General features: G+C 36.9%; 3 protein-coding genes across 13 annotated transcripts in view; 1 reads left to right on the top strand and 2 right to left on the bottom strand.

The window, feature by feature from the left end:
• Positions 1–368, top strand: part of LOC112165129 (secretory carrier-associated membrane protein 3) — a 60,033-nt gene extending 59,665 nt beyond the window's left edge. For all 8 annotated transcript variants that reach the window (XM_040506085.1, XM_040506088.1, XM_024301563.2 and 5 more), the window contains one exon: positions 5–368. In XM_040506085.1, coding sequence (XP_040362019.1) covers positions 5–50 — 46 coding nt within the window. In that variant the 3' untranslated portion in view covers positions 51–368. The remainder of the gene's footprint in view (positions 1–4) is intronic.
• Positions 369–494: 126 nt separating this feature from the next.
• LOC112165125 (katanin p80 WD40 repeat-containing subunit B1 homolog KTN80.1) lies at positions 495–8,976 on the bottom strand. 4 transcript variants are annotated; one of them, XM_040506081.1, is made up of 18 exons: positions 8,672–8,976; positions 8,050–8,180; positions 7,438–7,555; positions 6,877–7,103; positions 6,662–6,764; positions 6,077–6,147; positions 5,839–5,913; positions 5,620–5,763; positions 5,320–5,497; positions 4,374–4,871; positions 3,930–3,986; positions 3,592–3,845; positions 3,140–3,265; positions 2,714–2,788; positions 2,486–2,598; positions 1,873–1,989; positions 1,721–1,789; positions 495–1,083 (listed from the first exon to the last, which is right to left on the bottom strand). In XM_040506081.1, the coding sequence occupies exons 1-18, from the start codon at positions 8,694–8,696 to the stop codon at positions 999–1,001; spliced, it is 2,466 nt and encodes an 821-aa protein (XP_040362015.1). In that variant the 5' UTR covers positions 8,697–8,976; the 3' UTR covers positions 495–998. The 4 variants fall into 4 exon arrangements, with proteins under 4 accessions (XP_040362015.1, XP_040362014.1, XP_040362016.1 ...); XM_040506080.1 differs by having other exon boundaries at positions 4,374–4,877; XM_024301555.2 differs by having other exon boundaries at positions 497–1,059; positions 4,374–4,877.
• A 2,745-nt stretch (positions 8,977–11,721) lies between these two features.
• Positions 11,722–17,822, bottom strand: LOC112165126 (protein STRUBBELIG-RECEPTOR FAMILY 3). Its single transcript, XM_024301558.2, has 16 exons — positions 17,372–17,822; positions 16,719–16,848; positions 16,555–16,626; positions 16,238–16,303; positions 16,070–16,141; positions 15,902–15,973; positions 15,750–15,821; positions 15,504–15,569; positions 15,300–15,365; positions 14,286–14,656; positions 13,783–14,174; positions 13,264–13,535; positions 13,030–13,159; positions 12,748–12,884; positions 12,379–12,535; positions 11,722–12,169 (listed from the first exon to the last, which is right to left on the bottom strand). The coding sequence occupies exons 1-16, from the start codon at positions 17,475–17,477 to the stop codon at positions 12,107–12,109; spliced, it is 2,244 nt and encodes a 747-aa protein (XP_024157326.1). The 5' UTR covers positions 17,478–17,822; the 3' UTR covers positions 11,722–12,106.
• Between the last annotated feature and the right edge of the window lie 1,970 nt (positions 17,823–19,792).

Consider the following 19,792-nt stretch of genomic DNA (forward strand, 5'->3'; position numbering starts at 1 on the left):
GCAGCAAGTATACATGTACGTCCCGGGAAGTGGTAAAGCTGCTAAAATGAAGCGTAAGGGAGCATGACAAGTTGGTGAGGCAGCTGTATAAGGCAGAGAAACATGTATTCAGAAGAAAAAATATGGTGACTCTATTGATCTAGATTGTATAGGCCCTTAGCTACAGGATTTGCGGATACATATGTTTTGCCCGAGTCTTTACTTTTTGATTTCACATATTTCACAAGAGATCTCATCTCACTAGTTGCTTTTTGAAATATTATAGCAAATTAAATGATTGAAGCAACAGAAGCAAGGGAAGGTGTAGGGCACTTGGATTCAAACACTCACTTCCTTTATTAATGCCAGTGTTGTTTAATTGTAATTAATTTGTTTCATTAGAGTACCCTAAGTATTGCTTTCTCCTCTGTTAAGCTAATTGCATCCTAAAGGCAATGCAGTTAGCTAAATACTATAGGAAACTCATGTCCCAGAATCGCAAAGTTTTGAACATATATTTTTAATTTTTATATTTATATCATTGAAGGATCTACATTGCAATGTACATATATATGAGAATTAGATACACGGTAATGAAGACACAAATTGCAATCTCCCACATCAGACCATCAAAATCAGGAGAATTTGCACAATGCCTGAACGCGAATACTGCAGGGATCACTTCTCCCGTCATGAAGCTCCTCAGGCAAGACTGTCCTCACAAAATTCTAGAGCTCTAGTATACCGATATTAAGTAATGCTGAAGATGACCCTAGGAAGGGATGACTACTTCTGTCTTCAAGCTCCTCAGGCAAGACTGATACTGCTTTAATCTTTGCCTCACAAAATTCCTGAGCTAGTCTACCAATATTAAGTGACTCGGTGTATGACTAGAGGAGGTAGAGAGCATTGAGACAATTGTGATAGGAACTGTAACTTGGGATGAATGTGTGTATGCAATCCTGTTACACATTATATCAGCGAAGCCACCTTTTTGCAGTTCTGACAGACGGTATCTGTTATGACTCTTGAAGAATTAGATTCAATTCTAGAGCACATCTTGCCAGCACGCCCCCCTTCCTACAAACAAAATAACAGGATAGACTTTCTGAGCGTCGATTACTATATTTTCAACTAGATAAGAAATTATGTCCAAATGAAAGTGATATAAGTATGCAGAGATGACCCCATATGTTCAATAAATGAATAGCTACTATCTGTACCATCTAATTGAAAAGGAATAGCAACAAATATTTCCTTAAGGTCATTCCACCTCCAAAACTTACACGTGCAAGAATAAGATCAGAATATCAGAACTTTAATGGGAAATTCTACTGCATATCATTCATTCAGTAGAAAAGAAGGGGTATGGTTTGGTCACTATTACAATGCATGATTTCACCTCCAAAATGGGTTGTGTGCACGTGGAGAATTGTGTTTGGAACTTAGTTCTGCTGAATAAATTCTCAAACAAGGGCAGGATTTTGCCTGCCATTATATTCACTCATAAGTGAACATCCATCCACATGGACATCCTTAAGGGTGGTGGATTGAGGACACCTTTAGAAGAAGCTGCGGAGTAACTTTGGCACTCCACTTTTCAACAAATTTTACCACTTGCACTCCAGTTTTGAAGTAGTTACATGTGGAGTGCTAGTCGGAAAGCCAAAATCACTCACAAAATTGCATAGAACTATTATTATAGAAGTGTACTATCACATCATTGGTGTCAGGATCTAACCTTACAAAGACTGGGAGAATTTTCTGGATCTTTTGCAGGTGTACAGAGCATTGGTTGCAGCATTCCAGCCTGTAATCAAATTAAATATTGAATCACAACTTGTTCTACAGTGAGACATTCATTCACGACTTACAAGAAGAGTGTGGTAATACCTTTGCTCTGCCTGAAGATTGACTCCGACCGCTGGAGGTGCTGAAATGGTAGACCGTATCACTGGGCCAAAGACTGCTACAAGCTTCAACAGCATCTCCAATGACACATTTGCATGCCTGTACATTTGCAAAATTATAAATTTCTGTAAGAAACACAATCCACCACCAAAAATACAATCATGGGAATTTGACATAGACCTTTTACATGAATACCATATCAACATGCACATGATTCAATTCAAGTATTAAACTGCATGACTCTTATTGGTCAGGAAGATTTCAAAATGGCATTTATAATATATCATCAAGAACAAATTCTCCCAAGAAATAGTATAAAAGACTAAAACTCCTAACGGTCTCATGTTAATATTAGTTTCTTTCAAAGGTAATCTCCCTATAATCATATCATCTAAAAATGTTAGGAAGCAACAATCTGACTCGCATATTAAAATGGAGTCGTCCTTAATTATTGGAAACAGTTAGTAGAGTAATTTCGTTCCTCTGTCAGTACTCACTATTAACCATACATAGTAGCAATTCTCATGTGTCAGATTTTTACCACTTCCCCCAAAAATTCCTACACTCAAGAGTATCTCATCCATTAAATAGTTACCTCTCAATTTTGCTATCAAGTAAGCCCAGAAGCACAGGCAGCAAACACGAAAAGAGATCTAATGTCAGAATATCCATTTTCTCCAGGAGAACACTAATCACATCTGCTTGTACCTGCACCATGATCAGATCATTATTAGAAAACCAAATATGGAGAGAAAAACACCAGACCTTTAAGACCACTGGAATCAGTACAAGTAACAAACGAAATTATCCAATAAATACCCACCGAATGATCTGGCAGCTTTCTGATAGCACTGATAGCACCTTTAATATCATTTCGTTCCCAAAAATGCCTCACCACCTGCAGTTTGCACAAAGGGGGCAGCGTCAGAGAAATATTCAAGTAACTCAAATATGACTCATCACCGAAAGATATGCAATACTAACATTGCACCTATACATTATTCCAGCGTACAATCATTACAATAAATGAAGCAATTCACATGCCATTAATAGTACGCATTAGTATAGAATACTAGATTGGAGCAAATCTGAAAACAAACTACAGGCTTCCAACACTTTACAAGCTTATGTGGTAAAGTTATCGTTATTAGGTTGCAGTCTCAACAAAACCTTTATTTCAGAAAAGTTTAGTAACAGATTGTGTCATTACTCATGAATGACACGAACATGCACCAAAAGATATATGTACCTGCAGTTTTGTCAGGCGGGATCGAAGGGTACTTAGGAATGCATCATGAGTTTGCATCAGATCTTCAGCAGGATCATTGTTTGCAGATGACATGTGCCTCCCAGAAATTTGAGGTTCTTCTTCTCGCTAACCAAACAAGAAATACAGATCATGTTCCAGATTGATACAATAGCGATATGCACATGACAATTAATATTAAGGTTCTTATTCTTCTGCATTTCTCTAAAGGTCTAAGCTAGTATACTAACTTCATATATTCAATACCATATATGACAGTATTTAATATACAAACTTTATTATGTTTCAAAAAGATATCTGATTAAGTGTTCGTTTTCAGCCTGAAGTGCAGTGCTTCTTCTATATTAATTGGAAACTGAAACTTCAAATGTTCTTGATGCTACTACCATGGACAGTTGCAGTTTAGAAAAGCGATGTTTAGGAATAGAAGATACCTGCATGGTGAATGCTTTATCCATTTCATGTATCACGGGACTACATATGCTAGTTGCTTGATCTTTAGGCATCACAGGACTAGATATGCTACTTGCTTGATCTTCAGGTATCACAGTACAAGATATGCTGGTTGCTTGATATTCAGGTATCACGGGACCAAATACGCCCGTTGCTTGATCATCATTGCTACTAAATCTCTCTCTCCTTTCAAATCTCTCAACCAGGGTGCGAGTCCTTCCTGGTACAACGGCAACTGCCAAAAGTGGAATCTTAAGAAATCAAGTTGCATCCACTACTATGTTATATAGAACCAGAAGTAAGGTAAGCATTAACAAACCTCCATTGACAACTTTAACAGGGCTCATTTCCTTGCTGTTATTGAGGGATCTATTTCCTGAAACATTAACAAAATAAGTCACTACTCACAATAGAAATGTTAAAAACTTAAAAAATAAAGAATAAAAATAACTAAAAAAGAATGAATGAAATAGTAACTGGACTTTATACATAAAATTGGGGAAATTTTATAAAGAAAGATGACCTCACTAAGGACCTTAGGAGAATAAAGGCTCTGATAGCAAAACAAACTTCCTGAGGTCAGTTGCATAATATATTGTTCGATCTAGATTGTTAAAATGAGTATAGCTCAAGTAGGCAATGGCAAATTGTCAGCTAAAGGCTTTGATAAGCAAGAAGGCAATACGTTCCCATTCAAGAGAAATCCAATTTTTTTTTTTGTTGGTGTCTAAACAGATGACTTTATAAAAGAACCATAACTTACTGGTTTCCTGATCAGAGGGCCTCTTCAGTGATAATACTGCTTCAAATTTCTCTTCTACACTCTTGATTGCAGAATGTTTTTCCTTACAGGCCTCTCCATCACTATCTTCTGATACAGTTTTGATTTGAGAACTGAGACCCACTGCACCATCCAATTTTCTCGTCATACTGCTGAAAGTTTCAGATTCAACGGCCAACGGTAGCTTCTCCATGTCAACTTTGCTATTTGATGGGCTTCGCACATGAGCTGGTCTGAGCAACATAGCACGCCTTTTCGGAAATGCAACAGATTCTCTTCCAGAGTTAGCTGAATCTTTTGCATTGGGACTGCTTCGAGGTACGATGCTAGGCGAAACCAGGGATTTATTGACCATCTTTTCATTAGACTTTGGGAGCAACCCTGCTGCAGGAATCTGCTTCTTAGCACTGGTTTCCTTTAAATCCAATGGGGGTAAAACTTTTGAAGAATTAATTCTCTGTGAGGTAACTGGCTTTCCACCTGCAGCTTTACAGAGAATACAAAACAATAAATCAGAGAGACAATATTAAAAAGTGAAGTAAAAAGAAAAGAAAAAATCAAATGTTAGCATAAATAATGACACTGGAAAGCTAGACTCCTTCATTAATGCCACATTGGAACATCAAGAGTGGACCATCACAAATAATAATTGAAACAAAATCCATTACATGACAAAACTGCAAAAATAACTTCAGTTTTGTACACATCTATGAGAATTGCCAAAATGTCTTCTCAAACAAAACAAAGAAGATGAAAGAATGGAGTAAGTAAGTAACTAAAAGGCAACAACCAAAGTCAACTATGTGGAAAGTATGACCATATCACAAGCTTAAGGAAAAAGCAATGCCAAAAATATGGATGGAAGCACCAAATTGGAATAAAACCAACCAAAAAAAAAAAAAATTAACAGGAAATGATATAAACTTACAATCAACATATATGTTCTTTATTTCCTTTGTGTCATAATCAGGAGATGTACAGCGCAAACCCGGACCCCTTATACCAGTCTCTACCTTCTCCATGATTCCTTGCAACTTTACATGAGATTTCTCATCTAAACAGTCATTTTGCTCAGGTGTTGAACCAGCTCCATATGGCTTAATAAGCTACCACAGAAATAGATAAAATAGGACAAATAACTCTCAGTCAAAAGTGTCAAGGATAATACCGTCTAAAATTATGAAGAGGTACAAGAGAAGTAACATGATGTTTAAGGTAAGGTGAATACCGACACATCCGCAACCCAGACTCCAATAGAATTTCGATAGTAAGAGCATCCCAACAGCTTCCCGTCATGAATGCATAAGTCAGCAAGTCTTGACCATCCCATATCAACAGAATCATGGGATATTACAGGCTCCCATGAATAAACCTGCAAATAGGGATCTTAAGTTTACATGTTAACTCAATACAATCCCCTTGAGTACTAAGACAAACAAATGAAAACCTTCAAACTGTCATCCAATCCAGAAAATATTGTCCTCCCATCAGGGTGGAAAGTAATTGCGCGTACTCCTGTAGGCTGGAAACAAGAAAAAAAAATTGTCAGACTAACTGGATGAAAGTCACATTACAAGAAAAGCATAGCAACAGGAATATATGATGCTCCGTCAATCTTAGAGAGAGAGAGAGAGAGAGATGAGATAACAAAACAGTAAAGATATTCAATTATTAACATAAATCACCTCAGGCCTGGTAGATCCAATCAGTTCAAAAGTTTCCAGATCCCAGAATTTCACAGTTCTGTCTGCTGAACCTGGAACATGTTTTGTACATTCAAGCAATTTACTGGTTACTACATTAACATGACGAGAAGAAAAAGTAGAAAGTATTAAGGGAGCTACACAAATTGCTTAGTTGAAGCCAAATCACTAATAACTAATGAGGCTACAAGCTTTGCATAACTTATCAAAAAAAAAAAAAAACACTGGCCTTTTTTTTTGTGTCAAACCTTTTCCTTTCTGTGTGATAATAACAGTATTCATACCACCATAATATTGCAATCTTTTTTGGCATACCTACTCCTCCCCCACCTCCCAACCAAAACCCAAAAAAATAAAAAAATTAAAATAAATAACAAGCGAGACAATAAATTTCATATGGAAGTGTAAGATTCATTTTGCTTGAGATGTATGAGAGGCTATTATGAATTTCCTGGAAAATGCTACCCATTTTATATCTCTGACAATTTCTCAAGTCACATGCAGAGCCAACTTTATATTAATAACACTGTTAGTTTAAGTCTGATATACACAAAATAAGTCACTCACCTGTCGCCAAGAGAAACTCAAGGGGATGAAAATCTATAGACCGAATATGTCCTTCATGGAATTTAAAATCATGCAAGAGCTTCCCAGCAGTTAGATCCCACACCTACGTAGCAATGACAGGGAAGTATAACTATGGTCATTGAAAAATATGTGACTGAAAGCCACTGACTGATAGTGTCAAACACACCAGGAAAGTATAATGGCAGGAATGTTACCTTTACAACATTGTCAAACCCACCAGAAACTACCCATCGACCATCGGGAGTGAACTTAATATTACTAATGCCTTGGGTATGACCTTTGTATGTGTGGATGCATCCCTTCTTTCTAATGTCCCAGATCTTCAGATTAGTGTCCATGGAACCAGAAGCAAAGAACTCACCAAATGGATGAAATTCAACAGCTGAACAGCTGGATCTGTGTCCAGTAAGTGTGCGAACCACTACACTTCAAGAACAATAACAAATACATTAGAAGTTTACTGAAGAAATTATGTTTACTGTCTTGTTTCGTCAACATGAAGCCATGTTACTAGTCTGTAGACACCAATCAACAAAGATAAAAGACTTGGACCCAAGAAATGTACCAGACCTCTATCATACTAAGCCTATCAAGTGTGTGGTAATCAGCTAAAAATATATAAAATCTCTTGATTAGGTCTGGGAAGTGAAGATGCATCATTCCTTTCCCTCGCAGGACTAGAAGATGTAACCTTTTCCTAAAACGGACAGTCATGTTTGAGCAGAAAAAATAAATAAATCAAACAGCCAACTTACTCTTTGTTTCCTCCAGATCCCATATTTTTGTTGCACCAGTAGAAGCTCCAGCAAGAACCAAAACTTCTGCCGAATTAAAAGCTACAGATTCAACTGGACTTGTATGACCAGTGAGACTCTGCATAATTACCCCAAAAAGATAAAAACAATTCATGTGGTCAATATTCGACTATTAGATTACAGCTCAGCTCAGCAAAGAAAAGACCCTAAGCGGCTTTCCCATGACCAAAACCAGCATGAGAGGATTTTCAAAAATGGTTTCAATGCAGCTAATAAAAGGGGGAGTTTTCGATTTTAAATCTGCACTTCTGGTACAAAAAAGAATGACAAGTTGTAGGAATTTCAATAAATAAATAACAACATAAGAGGCCAGCCTTAATTACAGTTTATATACTCACATCTTTTAGTACTTCACATCAGGGAAGAACTCTAACAACATTATAGATACTAGTTTCAGAACTAACCAATCTATTAAATTGCAATGTAATTAGATTTCCAAAATGACAACTGCACACAACAAATCATATACAAACTCCCAGAAGTAGAAAGCAGAAAGCAATTACAAATCATCCATATCCCCCTGGAAAGTGCTTATTAAAATTAGAGAAATACCATTAACGCAGTAGGTTTGCCAATTGTCCATAGATTGACTTTGTGATCGTCACCGCCAGTGACATAAAGTCGGCACGCCTTTTTCCCAATATTTAGACAGTTAATATTGTCAGAATGCGCCACAAACTCCTCTATATTCCATTAAGTCAAGAAAAAATCCTCCGAACAAGAATCACACAATGCACAACAAATTACCAAAAAAAATCTTTTCTTACGCTTCACCTTACCACTTTTTTCCCATTAAATTCCAAAATCAAATAACTAGGCCAAACTAAATTAAATTCCTAAGAGAATATATTTATGACCAAAACCGACTCTTTTCATCGAAATGTTACCTTACTATGATCTTTAGTACAAACCATACCCAAACTAACAGAGCCACAGCCACATTGCACCAAAATCACATTTTATTCATTTCCTACATTTTCACACTAACCAAAATTCCTCAACTTCCAAAATCAGAAACCAAAAAAAAAAAATCCAAGACGAGCTTAGCCACTACCAAAACCCTAAGAATCCAAGAACTAGACCACCATTTCCACAAAAACCGAGCTCAAATTCCACTTCCGACTTCAAGCATTCCATCAAAAAATTCAACAAAAAAAAAAAAAAAAAAGGATACGCAGCTTGTATGCACGCTTCGCCATTACGCAGCTGAATCCGGAGGCAAAACGACGCCGGAGCACGAATCAGACGCCGGAAGACTTCACCGGAAAGCTGAAGAAGAAGAAGAAGAAGAAGTGCTTGAAGCTGAAGCAGCTTTTACTTGAAACGAAATCCAACTGATTGGAATTCGATTCGGAATTGGAGAAATTTATAGCGAGAGAAATGGAAAATTCAGATTCAAACAGTAGAGAGAGAGAGAGAGAGAGCTTTCTTCCTTCCTTCTTTTTTTTTTTTTTTCTTAGAACCTGAGAAGACCGTGACTGTCAGAATAATATAAAGCCCACAATTCTCTATACAGTTTCCCTTCGGCTTTTAACCGTGTGAGGGTGGCGAAATTACGTAAAACCCCGTGGTCGGTGTATCTGTGACCGTTGCTGTGCTTTTTTACTTTCTAAGTTTTTTTTTTTTTTTGGCAATCTATGAATTTGCTGAGATTCTTACATTCTTTTTTAGTTAGCAATGAATGAACCTTCAAAGATATACCAACTGCCCGCCCCCCGTAAAGCCCATCGTCGATGATATGAGCATAATAAGGCAGTGTTTCAATTATAGCAATGAACTTTTGTGTGAGGATCGACGCCGCTGCAGGAGCACAAATATGAATACCATTTAAACCCGATGGCTACTAAATTAGTGAGAGTTTGGACTCAAACACTAAACATTGGGGTTCCATGCTAGACTGCTTAACCAACTTTACCACAACAGATTATTTGAAACCGTGTGGTTTTAGTTGTTGAATTTTCTAATTTTTGTTTTGTTTTTTTTATGTTTTTGTTTAATTTTATTTTATTCTGACCATGTGGATTTGGAAACAAGAATTTAATAATTATTGTTCCTAATGTCCGGGGACTTATACCAAATGGATAATTAAAATAGCGATTAGAGTAAAATATTGGGTTTTATTGTTGGTTTTGGAAAATGACTTTTGTCCAATTGGGATATAGGGATTAGGAAATTTTCCTAATTGACAACTAGATAGATTCCTTAAAAAACAGTTTCTAACCTTCTTGGATGGTTATTGTATTGATAAAGACATGTTACCAAGCAATTAATTATTGACTTGACAAAAAAGAAAACAATGATTTACTTGAGAAGTTGAGAGGAATATTTGGTGGGCAACTATTACGTATGTATACAAAAATTTGAATTTTATGTGACGAATGAAAATAATCACATCCTAAAATAAGCTTTTGTGTAATTGAGAGATGACTCGGTATTCTTAGGTATGTTAAATATCTCATTATATTACAGTTATATGGGGCCTAAATAATAATATACAAAGATATTATAAAAAAGATAAAAGATAATTATGCTCGATGAAATATCTTTAAAATATTTAATTTTGTAAACTTCAATATCATGTGCCAAAAAAAAAAAAATCACCAGTAGCACATCACTACATCCATCCCCAGTCAATTTCATTACAGTTGGATGAAAGATAACGTTGTCATGCATTAATTGTAAACTCTTAACGAAATTACCAAACATTGCATGTGATTATCATAGCTAGTTTGCTTTTAAGATAGGAATGCTTCTGCTCTCACTCATTCTATATCAACCACCTTGGATTAGACCGTTGTGAGATACTAGCCATGGATTTAACGTGATTTGGAAGGAACTAGACCAATAATCCAATAATGGCCAACAAATTACCAACAACCCAATTCCCAGTGTTGCTACAGAAGGCATATATTTACTGCTGCATATATCCTTTAATTAAAAGGAAACAGGGAAAGGGACAGTGGCTACTACAAGTCGAGTATGTTAAGCCTCGGCTACAAAGCACACACTTGGCTGCAACTTCTGAAGGTTTGCATGCCATTGCCATCAGCTATTCTGTGGTTAAGGTTTAAAGAGTAAAATGAAAGCTCAGTCTGCTGCAACATTCCAAGAAATAATCATGAATGAAAATTAATGCAAGAAGTATATAATATATCAGTACAAATTTTGGCTTGAATTTTGAATTTTGGTAGTTACCGCCGAGTCTATGATGGGTTTTGTGATTTGTACCTCTACCAATATTTTGTGACGCTTAATCCACTAGATAACTTCTCACGTCATAAAATTTTAATTCCGTCAATTCACTTACATATTTCTTTCAAAAATATTAGATGACCAAAGACAAACTCTTGAGTATGATAAGCGTGTCACATGATGTTGTAACAGCCCAATTGATGAGAAAGCACATTTTCCACGTGTCATGTCCTCCCTGCTAAATATTTGTCGCACAAAAAATAAATTAAGGTTATAGAAGGAGAGAAATTAGTCCAAGGGGTGAAGGCGCAAAGTAAGACCTTGGGAGGGTGTTTTGTATTTAAGAATCCACTTTCAGACTTTCAGTTAAACATAGACAATTTCAAGCTGGAAAATAAAACAGAAAATGTGTATCACAATCACAGTGCATAGATTCTGATAGGATTGCTTCAACGTGTGAAGCAGGCAGCACTGAGAACCCACTTTTGGTTAATAAAAGAAGAAAAGTATTTGACCACTTTCAGATACTTGGGAGGGTGTTTTGTATTTAAGAATCCACTTTCAGACTTTCAGTTAAACATAGACAATTTCAAGCTGGAAAATAAAACAGAAAATGTGTATCACAATCACAGTGCATAGATTCTGATAGGATTGCTTCAACGTGTGAAGCAGGCAGCACTGAGAACCCACTTTTGGTTAATAAAAGAAGAAAAGTATTTGACCACCACGATGTTGGGGTCACCCGACATACCAAACTAGCTATCATGCATGGCACCCATCTTTGCCTATTTGCCATTAATAAAGGAATTTCTGACTTTGTGTCTCTCACTTTGCTCCCAGATTTATATAACTGGCCACAAATGACCACCACCACTATAACCACTACCGGTTAAAACCAGCAGACCAGTCACGACCACGCATGCGTCTAACTGAGGATAAAGACCACATCCACATGCTCACAGCATTGTCCAACCTTTGTTTTAGGCTCCACACAAAATAGAAGGATAAGAACGCCAAAGAGTTGAAGATCGATGCGGTCAACAAACTTGGCAAATGGTTTAACTACCCGAATCAATATTACTAGCATAACACAGATGATGTAAATTTGAAACAGTCAATATTACTAGCATAACACAGATGATGTAAATTTGAAACAGAACTACGGGTCAGTTTTGGTCCTAGTCTTCTATACATACAATGAATTAGATTGATCACTCGATATTGACACACAAACGGTTGGAAAAAATTGCATTTCATCTCCCCAGTGATACGAGAAAGGAGTTTTTCAAGGTCGCTTAACCCTGAAAAAGTGAAAATACACTGGCTTGCAACTTCTGCAGGCTCACCACCTGCGTTAGTAATGTTGGTTTTTAAGCTTGCTTCCTCGTTTCATTGATTGCTGGAGTGGCGGCGTTGACTAAGTCATTTGCAGGAGTTCTTGAACAATTTCAGATATAGGTGGTCGGAATTCTGGCTCTCGCTGCAAGAAGATTGGATATAAGGTCAGTTGTTGCTTTGCTAAATACTCCATGAGAAGTATTATACATGTATTATAATAGATGCTTATTATACAAACCAGACAACTTTCCCACAGTTATATTTCAGCGGGAGAGTTATATAAACTAATATTCCTGAATCATCATCTAACCAAACTTGCAATAATGGTTTGTGAGGTAATGCAAAACTTACATGTATGCAAGAGGAAATAATATCTGCCAAACGTGACAAAGACTTCATTGTATAAGCTCCATTTAGAGAGGGATCAACCATCCTTGACAATGCATCAATGTCATGAAGCTTAGGAACTGCCCACCTGACCAAATATTGCTCACCACGAGGCCTTGACCTAGGGAATTAATAACAAGCACATAATCTTAGATGAAGCCAAAGATGTTCAAAACAAAATAGGTATGGTTCATTTAAGTTGACCATATTGAACACTATAGCTTCCAAGGAATCCCTTATTTATTTAAAACAAAAAACAAAAAAGTTGACCATATTAAAGCCAGAGATAAAAGAAGCACATAAGCATATGATATTCTTAATGCTATTGCTAACCTGTCATAGGCTTTTCGCCCTGTAAGGAGCTCTAACATTACAACTCCAAAGCTATAGACATCACTTTGGTGAGTATAACATCCTGAATCAAATTCTGGGGCTGAAGAACCATAGGCAGTGAGGAGGTGTCCAGCCAACTGAGAAACAAAAAACACAATATCAGCTACAACTTATGTGAAAGCATAGCTTTAATCAACTCTATAGCTTCAGTTGCACAAACGCGTTAATTTACTTATACTAACAAGTATAATCTCAGTCTAACCTAAAGGTTATGTGACTTACAGAGGGAGATGTTATCAGCGGAGCCAAACCACAGTCTGAGACATGCACTTCAAGCTTTTCATCAAGAAGAAGATTGGCAGACTTGAAATTGTGGTGCACAATTGGTGGTTGACAGACCGCATGCAAATACCTTAACCACAAGTGAAAGCAAGTGAAAATCTAGCAATTAGGATTGCTATTACAACCAATATATGACATCAAGGAGGTTCTCATTTGAGTCACTGATCATCTTACTCAAGAGCTCTTGCTGCTCCAAGTGCCACACGGATGCGCACAGTCCATGAGAGTTTCTGGTGAATATTATCATCAGTATGCAGTGCATCATGGAGAGTCCCATTTCTGCAATACTTAGACACAAGTAGCCGTTGGTCATGCTCCGCACAGTAGCCCACTAGTTCCACAATATTAGCATGTCTAATTTCAGAGATATTAGACACTAGTTCAAGAAATTCCTCATCACTCTGCTGGCTGCAAGCTGTACTGTCCAGTTTCTTGACTGCTAAAAGCTGAGAAGAAACCAAGGAAGATTAGATGTCAGCATTTTCAGCGCATGGACATAAGAAATGAGGAAGCTAAACAAGATGCATGAAACATCATCACTACAACCGCCAAGAGAAACCCTTAATTATCTATATCATTAGGTAAGAAATCTACGCCAAAAACAAGGTCCAGGGAAGTAGGCAAAACAACATCATCAAAGGTGCAGATTGTAGTCCCAGCAGATAAGTTAATGAAAAATCAAAGGAATCATACCTTTTGATCAGGAAGCTTAGCCCTATAAACACTGCCAAGCATGCCTGCTCCAATAAAATTTTCTTCAGAAAAGCTATTGGTATACTGCTGAAGTGATGCAATAGTAAAGACTTTTACAGAGCTTGGGTTTGGACTCTTCAGCCTGCTTGTGGTAGCAGGACCAACAGGATTTACAGTATCCTTCTTGCTGAGGAAAAATGGGGGGGGAGGTGGCGGCGGCAAAAATTCTTCATCCGTGTCTGTCATGTTAATCCCATGATCTTTCCTATGCATTGAACTTTCAGTACTTTTCACATCAGTCTTTTTCTGTTTTTGCGGTTTTGCCATCATACCCATTCTGATGCTCTCTGCTCCATATCCATCCAGTGGTTTCAAAATGGCCTCTTTTGGAACTGTTAAACAAGTTCATAAAGGTACACACCGTACACTACAATTAAATGCAACGTAAAAAGGGGAGTTATGACGTTTGAGTAAGGCGGACACTCAGACAGCAAGAATGTTACCTTTCTCCATTTGAAGACCTTCCTCAAGTGAAGATTGAGTGTATTTGGTATTCTCTGTAGGAAGCTTATATGCACTAATGTCATGCCTCTTTGCTTTCTTGTTGTCACTCCTTGCTTTGAAACATCTGACTAGTCCACACAAAATCAATAACAGAACTAATGAAACCCCTCCAATTGCAACCCAAGTGAGCGGCTTAGTTATCAAGGATTTTCCAGTTCTATGAGAAATAAGTATTGGTAGTGGAGAGGGCCCATTAGCCGGATTCTCTACTCCTGCTCCAGAAGAAGGTGCACTAGCTATTGATGAAGCTACTGGTGCTGGTGCTGGAGGTGATGGAAGAATAGTGGTGTTGAAAGGATTTCCCTCTTTTCTGCACAGAAGATATCACATACAAAAAACAGGTTTAAACAAGAGCACATAAAGTAAAATAACTGGAACATTGCTGCAAGAATGAAGAAAGACCCAGCAACTTGATATTCTGAGATAGGAAATGATAATCAATTGTGCACACAAAAAATCAATCCACTGTAATAAATCCTTTCCTGGGTAGCTGCATTCTAGAACTTGGCTATGGAACAACACACTAGATTTGGACTCTTTTACTGAAAGGAAAACAGGGTTCCCCGCCCTCTTTCTACTATCTTGAATAATGTATATTTCACTTTTCTACTGTCGGGCCATTTACATGGCACTATGTAGCTCATTACATAAAAAAGAACCTCGATATATTGGTTATTGCTTGATGCTTCATTTCCGCGATTTTCATTTTATGTTCTCATAGATTATGTAAAAGATTGTCCTAGGTTGTCAACAATATATAATGATATAATTCTCAGCACAGAATTAATTAGAAGAAGAGATACTTGAGAAGCATATTAGTGTCGTTAATTTTCACTTTTTGCATAATTCAGTTTCTAAAATATTTATACCTTGTAATAACTCAAACATGAATATAGCTGCATGTACATATACACATATTTCAATAAAGTAGCAACAAGGAAAGCTTACTTCACCTGAAATCTGGAATAGTCAGCAACTTTGCTGGTATTGGTCCAGAGAATAGATTATTTTCAATATTCCTATATACAAAATAACAATTCTGAGTTTCTAAAGAGAAGTATCAACTTCTGAATTAGAATGGAATACTCTTAAGTTAAATGCAAAGAAATGACCAAAAGGCAAAAGGAATTCAAGTTTTAAAGGATGTAAGAATATACAGATCCTGTAGAGGAAGATCCTGTAACACGTCAAGGGTTCCAGTCAGGTGATTGTTCTGCAGGTACCTGCAATATAAATATATATATATATATATATATATATGTAGTTACAGGAATTATCCATCGATAGTAAGAAGATAATGAGAAATCTTTGTGAAGACAGTAGATGTTACTGATGATTAGACCCAAAGATCTTTAGTATTTTAGGAAACGAGCACCACCGTACATCAAGATGATTAAACTTACAATGTGGTAAGAGATGACAGATTCCCCAATGACGGACCTAGTTGACCCGTTAAATTATTACCAGACAGATCCCTGCACCGTAATATATTCATCATGACCCAAACCAAGAATTGAAAAAGAAGGGAAAGCTAACTGAACCTGAAAACCCATACAATCTCGTCAAACTACTAAGCAGTTGAAAGGCATCTGGTATTTCTCCACTGATATGGTTATTATCTAATGACCTGAGGGAAACAACATAGAAACAGAGTCATGTTACAATAAAAAAAAAGAAATGCCTATACAATATAACAGCGAGACAACAAAGTAATGAAACTTACAATTCCATCAACTGAGATAATGATGCCAAACCACCTGGGATGCTTCCATTAAGCTGATTATTTGATAGAGAACTAAGGCAGGGAAGTAAAACAAAAGAATTTATTAAGGACATTTGCACAAAAGGCTATACGAACATAGAACCAAAACTGATTGGGATGAGGACATACACGTTTCTGACAGTCGGAGGCAAAAGTATTGGAATATTCCCTCCAATGTGATTATTGCTCAAATCTCTGGTACATAAAGCAGAACAACACTCCATAAGATTCAACACAGATGGATACACAAGTAACTAAGTTAATGCAGCTACGCAAGCAGGAAATTCCAGTTTGAACAAAATGAGGCTTCCAAACATTAGGCCTAATATATTATGATAAGGCAGATTCAGAAAACAATGATAACTATGGTCACCATAGGGAACTATGGCTCTATATATGATAACTGCAAGCACGAGAGCTATACTTCAATAGAAAATGAGACTCACATTTCTATTATTGACCCAAAGGTCTGCAAACTATCACCCAGTTGTCCTCCCAAGTTGGCACTACTAAGCTTTCTGTTAATCCAGAATTCCAGATTAATGGTTCAGAGAACTATGATTATAAGATCAATCACTTGATGCTATCTTAGAAGATGAAATCAACTTACAGTGCTGTTACATTCGCGAAGACACAAATAACACCTTGCCAGTTCTCCCCACAGGGGTCTCCTCCCACAAGAAGCCACCCTTGAAGAGGTGGATAGCCTAGATTAACATATAAGCTATTCACTGCAGCAACTGGCAGGCAAACACAAACAGTAAAAAATATAAAACTAAAATTCCATATATTGGGCTCAGATAATGTACCATTCCATCAAAAAGACTCAAACGTTAAGAATCAAATACAGCAAAACAGAAAAGAATGAGATAATGGGCATGACAAATTTTGTAAACTGAGCAAATTTCAACAGAATCTGCCATCAAGGATTTTGCTTTTAACTCCCTTCAATTTTTGTTCAAACAACCAAATAGAGTTCTATGAAAGCATAAAAAAATGATTTTTCTTTTCTTTTCTGTGAATAATAGCATATAAGCCATTGTCTGCCTCAACTGAAACTGCATAATGTGGGCTCAGAAAATTTACCATCGTCTTAAAAAGCCTCAAACTTTAAGAACTAGAAACAGCAAAGCACCAAATGATGAGAAAATAGGCATAACAAACAGAGTACTACTAAACATTTTACTTCAATTTTCCCCATGAACCAAACAGAGCACCATTAAAGCACACAAAAGACTCAGAAAACATGAATGTTGTATTTACCATCTATTGGGTCGGTCAATGCAACAACAGAAGACTCCATACTCTCAATCACCACAAACCCAACAAAGAAGACATGCATGCATATCCCCCACTTCCTAAACCCCATTGTAGTCTGCTTCAAGAACCCAACTTTTTTTTTTCCAGCAAAACCCTTGGAAACAAAACCTCAAAGCACCCAAATTTCCACGCCAAATCAAAAGGTTCAGAGCTCAGAAGAAGCTTCAAGGTGAGAGGAGAACTGGGTTTGAGCCAAAGTTGAGCTTCTGAGACTGAACTGGGGAGAAAAATCAAATCTTTAATGGGGTTTTGGAGGGTTTTTTTTGACAGAGAAAGAAAGTAGCTAGTGAAGAAAAAACTTCAAACTTGGACTCAAAACAGTCTTTTCGAAAAACTCTAGTGAGTGCTGGTCCTGCTGTCTCTGTATGTCTGTATCTTTTTGAAAGCGAAGGGATGCGTTTCTCAAGTATTCAAAATTTTAAAACCAAACAACAACAAAATATATATATTGAACTGTATGTGTTCGTTGCTTTTGGCTCTCCTTAGTTTTTGTCCCTTGGCCTTCTTCCTAGTCGTATTTGGCATAGCTTAAAATAGCTGGAGGGTCAATTACTACCGTTCAGAATACAAAGTACACAACCCCCATGGTCAACTTCAATTTAATGCTTCAGTGTTCAAAATTGCAATTTAGAGCTAGACTGTGGATGAGTGGGGGGAAAAATAATAGTGAGTTGGGTAAAAGAAATACATCATAAGTCATTGGACCGGTTAAGCCTATATTTTACTAAATGCGCCGTTTAAAATGTGAGTCTCATTTTAACGCGTTTGTAGATAACGTTTAATTTTTCTACGATTAAATTAATAAGGATTCGCCTTTTAATCATCTATACACTTTGAATTTAGCTATTAAATATATGCATAAATACTACGTTTGAGTGAATTATATAATATAAATTGGCCAATGGCCCTGATAGAAACACTAGTTATACAAGAATGTTTGTAGTTGAAATTAGTTTTCTGATTTTTATCCCATTTCTTGGTAGCTACAGGCATTCTTACCTTTGCTCACAAGAAATTGTAACGGATTGTACCAATCTCAACCTATTTATATATAATCCATTTTCGAGTCATGTGATACTGACGTCAACTCTCATATCAATAAGCAAAATTAGGTAGAGTGGCTTAGTTCGCAATGATAATTATCAATAGAATCTTTCTCCGAAGCAGTGCATGTTAATTGGTGATCACGGTCAGAATAATATCACCATGGGGTCGTGTCATCTTCAAAGTCTTTTAGCAAAGTAAGACTTGTAGCACAGTTAAACCCTTTATCCCCTCTATTGAATAATGTTTTTTCTTTCCAAAGTGATGATTTAGTGTAGCTAATATCACGCAACATTAACAAACTTGTTTTTTTAAATAGTTGGTAGCTTTATCAAAGAATCAAGTTACTGATATGATCATTGCTAGCTTGCTACTTTCCAACTTTGTTCTACATATTCAATTCTACAGTAGAATTTCTATTAATAGATGGTTCTTCTTCTTCCCCATCATGAAATGTGGATTATGCGGCACGCACTAAGCAAGCAACATTAGCCACGTTCTGTCTATTTCTTCTTTTGTTGATCCAAACTCAACCCAAGCCCTAATCGGCATCAGCCCATTACAATTCCCAGCAACAGTAGTGAAACTTCTATGATGCCCCCCAAAGACAAGGCTTTGGAGCCCTTGTTTGCCCTAATGTATATAATCGTCTTAATTTCAAAACTAGTTTTGGATGAGTTAGTTACATGTATTTTTCTACCATTATTAGGGTTAAGGATGTTGCTAGTGAGTACTTGGAACACGCAGAGGCTGGCTTACAGTAGATACCTAGCCAACCAAGTCTAGTAAGCAAAGGAATGCTTCGGAACGTAGATCTGAAGTTAGGGAGACGAGACCTCAAGAAGTGTCCTCACTTGTGGCCTCAAGTTGAACGTTGCATATTATATATATGCAAAGCTAGCAAGTTAGATAGATACAAATCATATGATACACAACGTAGTTGGTACATGGAGAATTTGATCCACTTCCGCAATCCAGATTCATATGCAATCAATCATTTTGCTCATTAACTTCACGGATCCTATATGAAAGAATATGTTGAAGAATAGCTTGTTACTTTGCTGTCAGTATTGATATATTCACATGACTTCTGGTCCATCTTTTCCTTTGTTCTTTCTTTTGGTCGACATCTTGTTTCATGCTTTAGGTTTTAGCAAGGACGGTAAATTTTGCAGCAAATATTACCGATGCACGCATCCACCATAAATTACCTTTCTTGATCGCATTTTTCACCAGCTTCTGACCATCTGGTATAATAAAGACGGGTTCTCACTTATCAGTGATCACTTTTCTGATTCTCATTTCCCCAATCTGATCTCT

The sequence above is a fragment of the Rosa chinensis genome, chromosome 5 (assembly GCF_002994745.2).
Source record: "Rosa chinensis cultivar Old Blush chromosome 5, RchiOBHm-V2, whole genome shotgun sequence".
NCBI lineage: Eukaryota > Viridiplantae > Streptophyta > Magnoliopsida > Rosales > Rosaceae > Rosa > Rosa chinensis.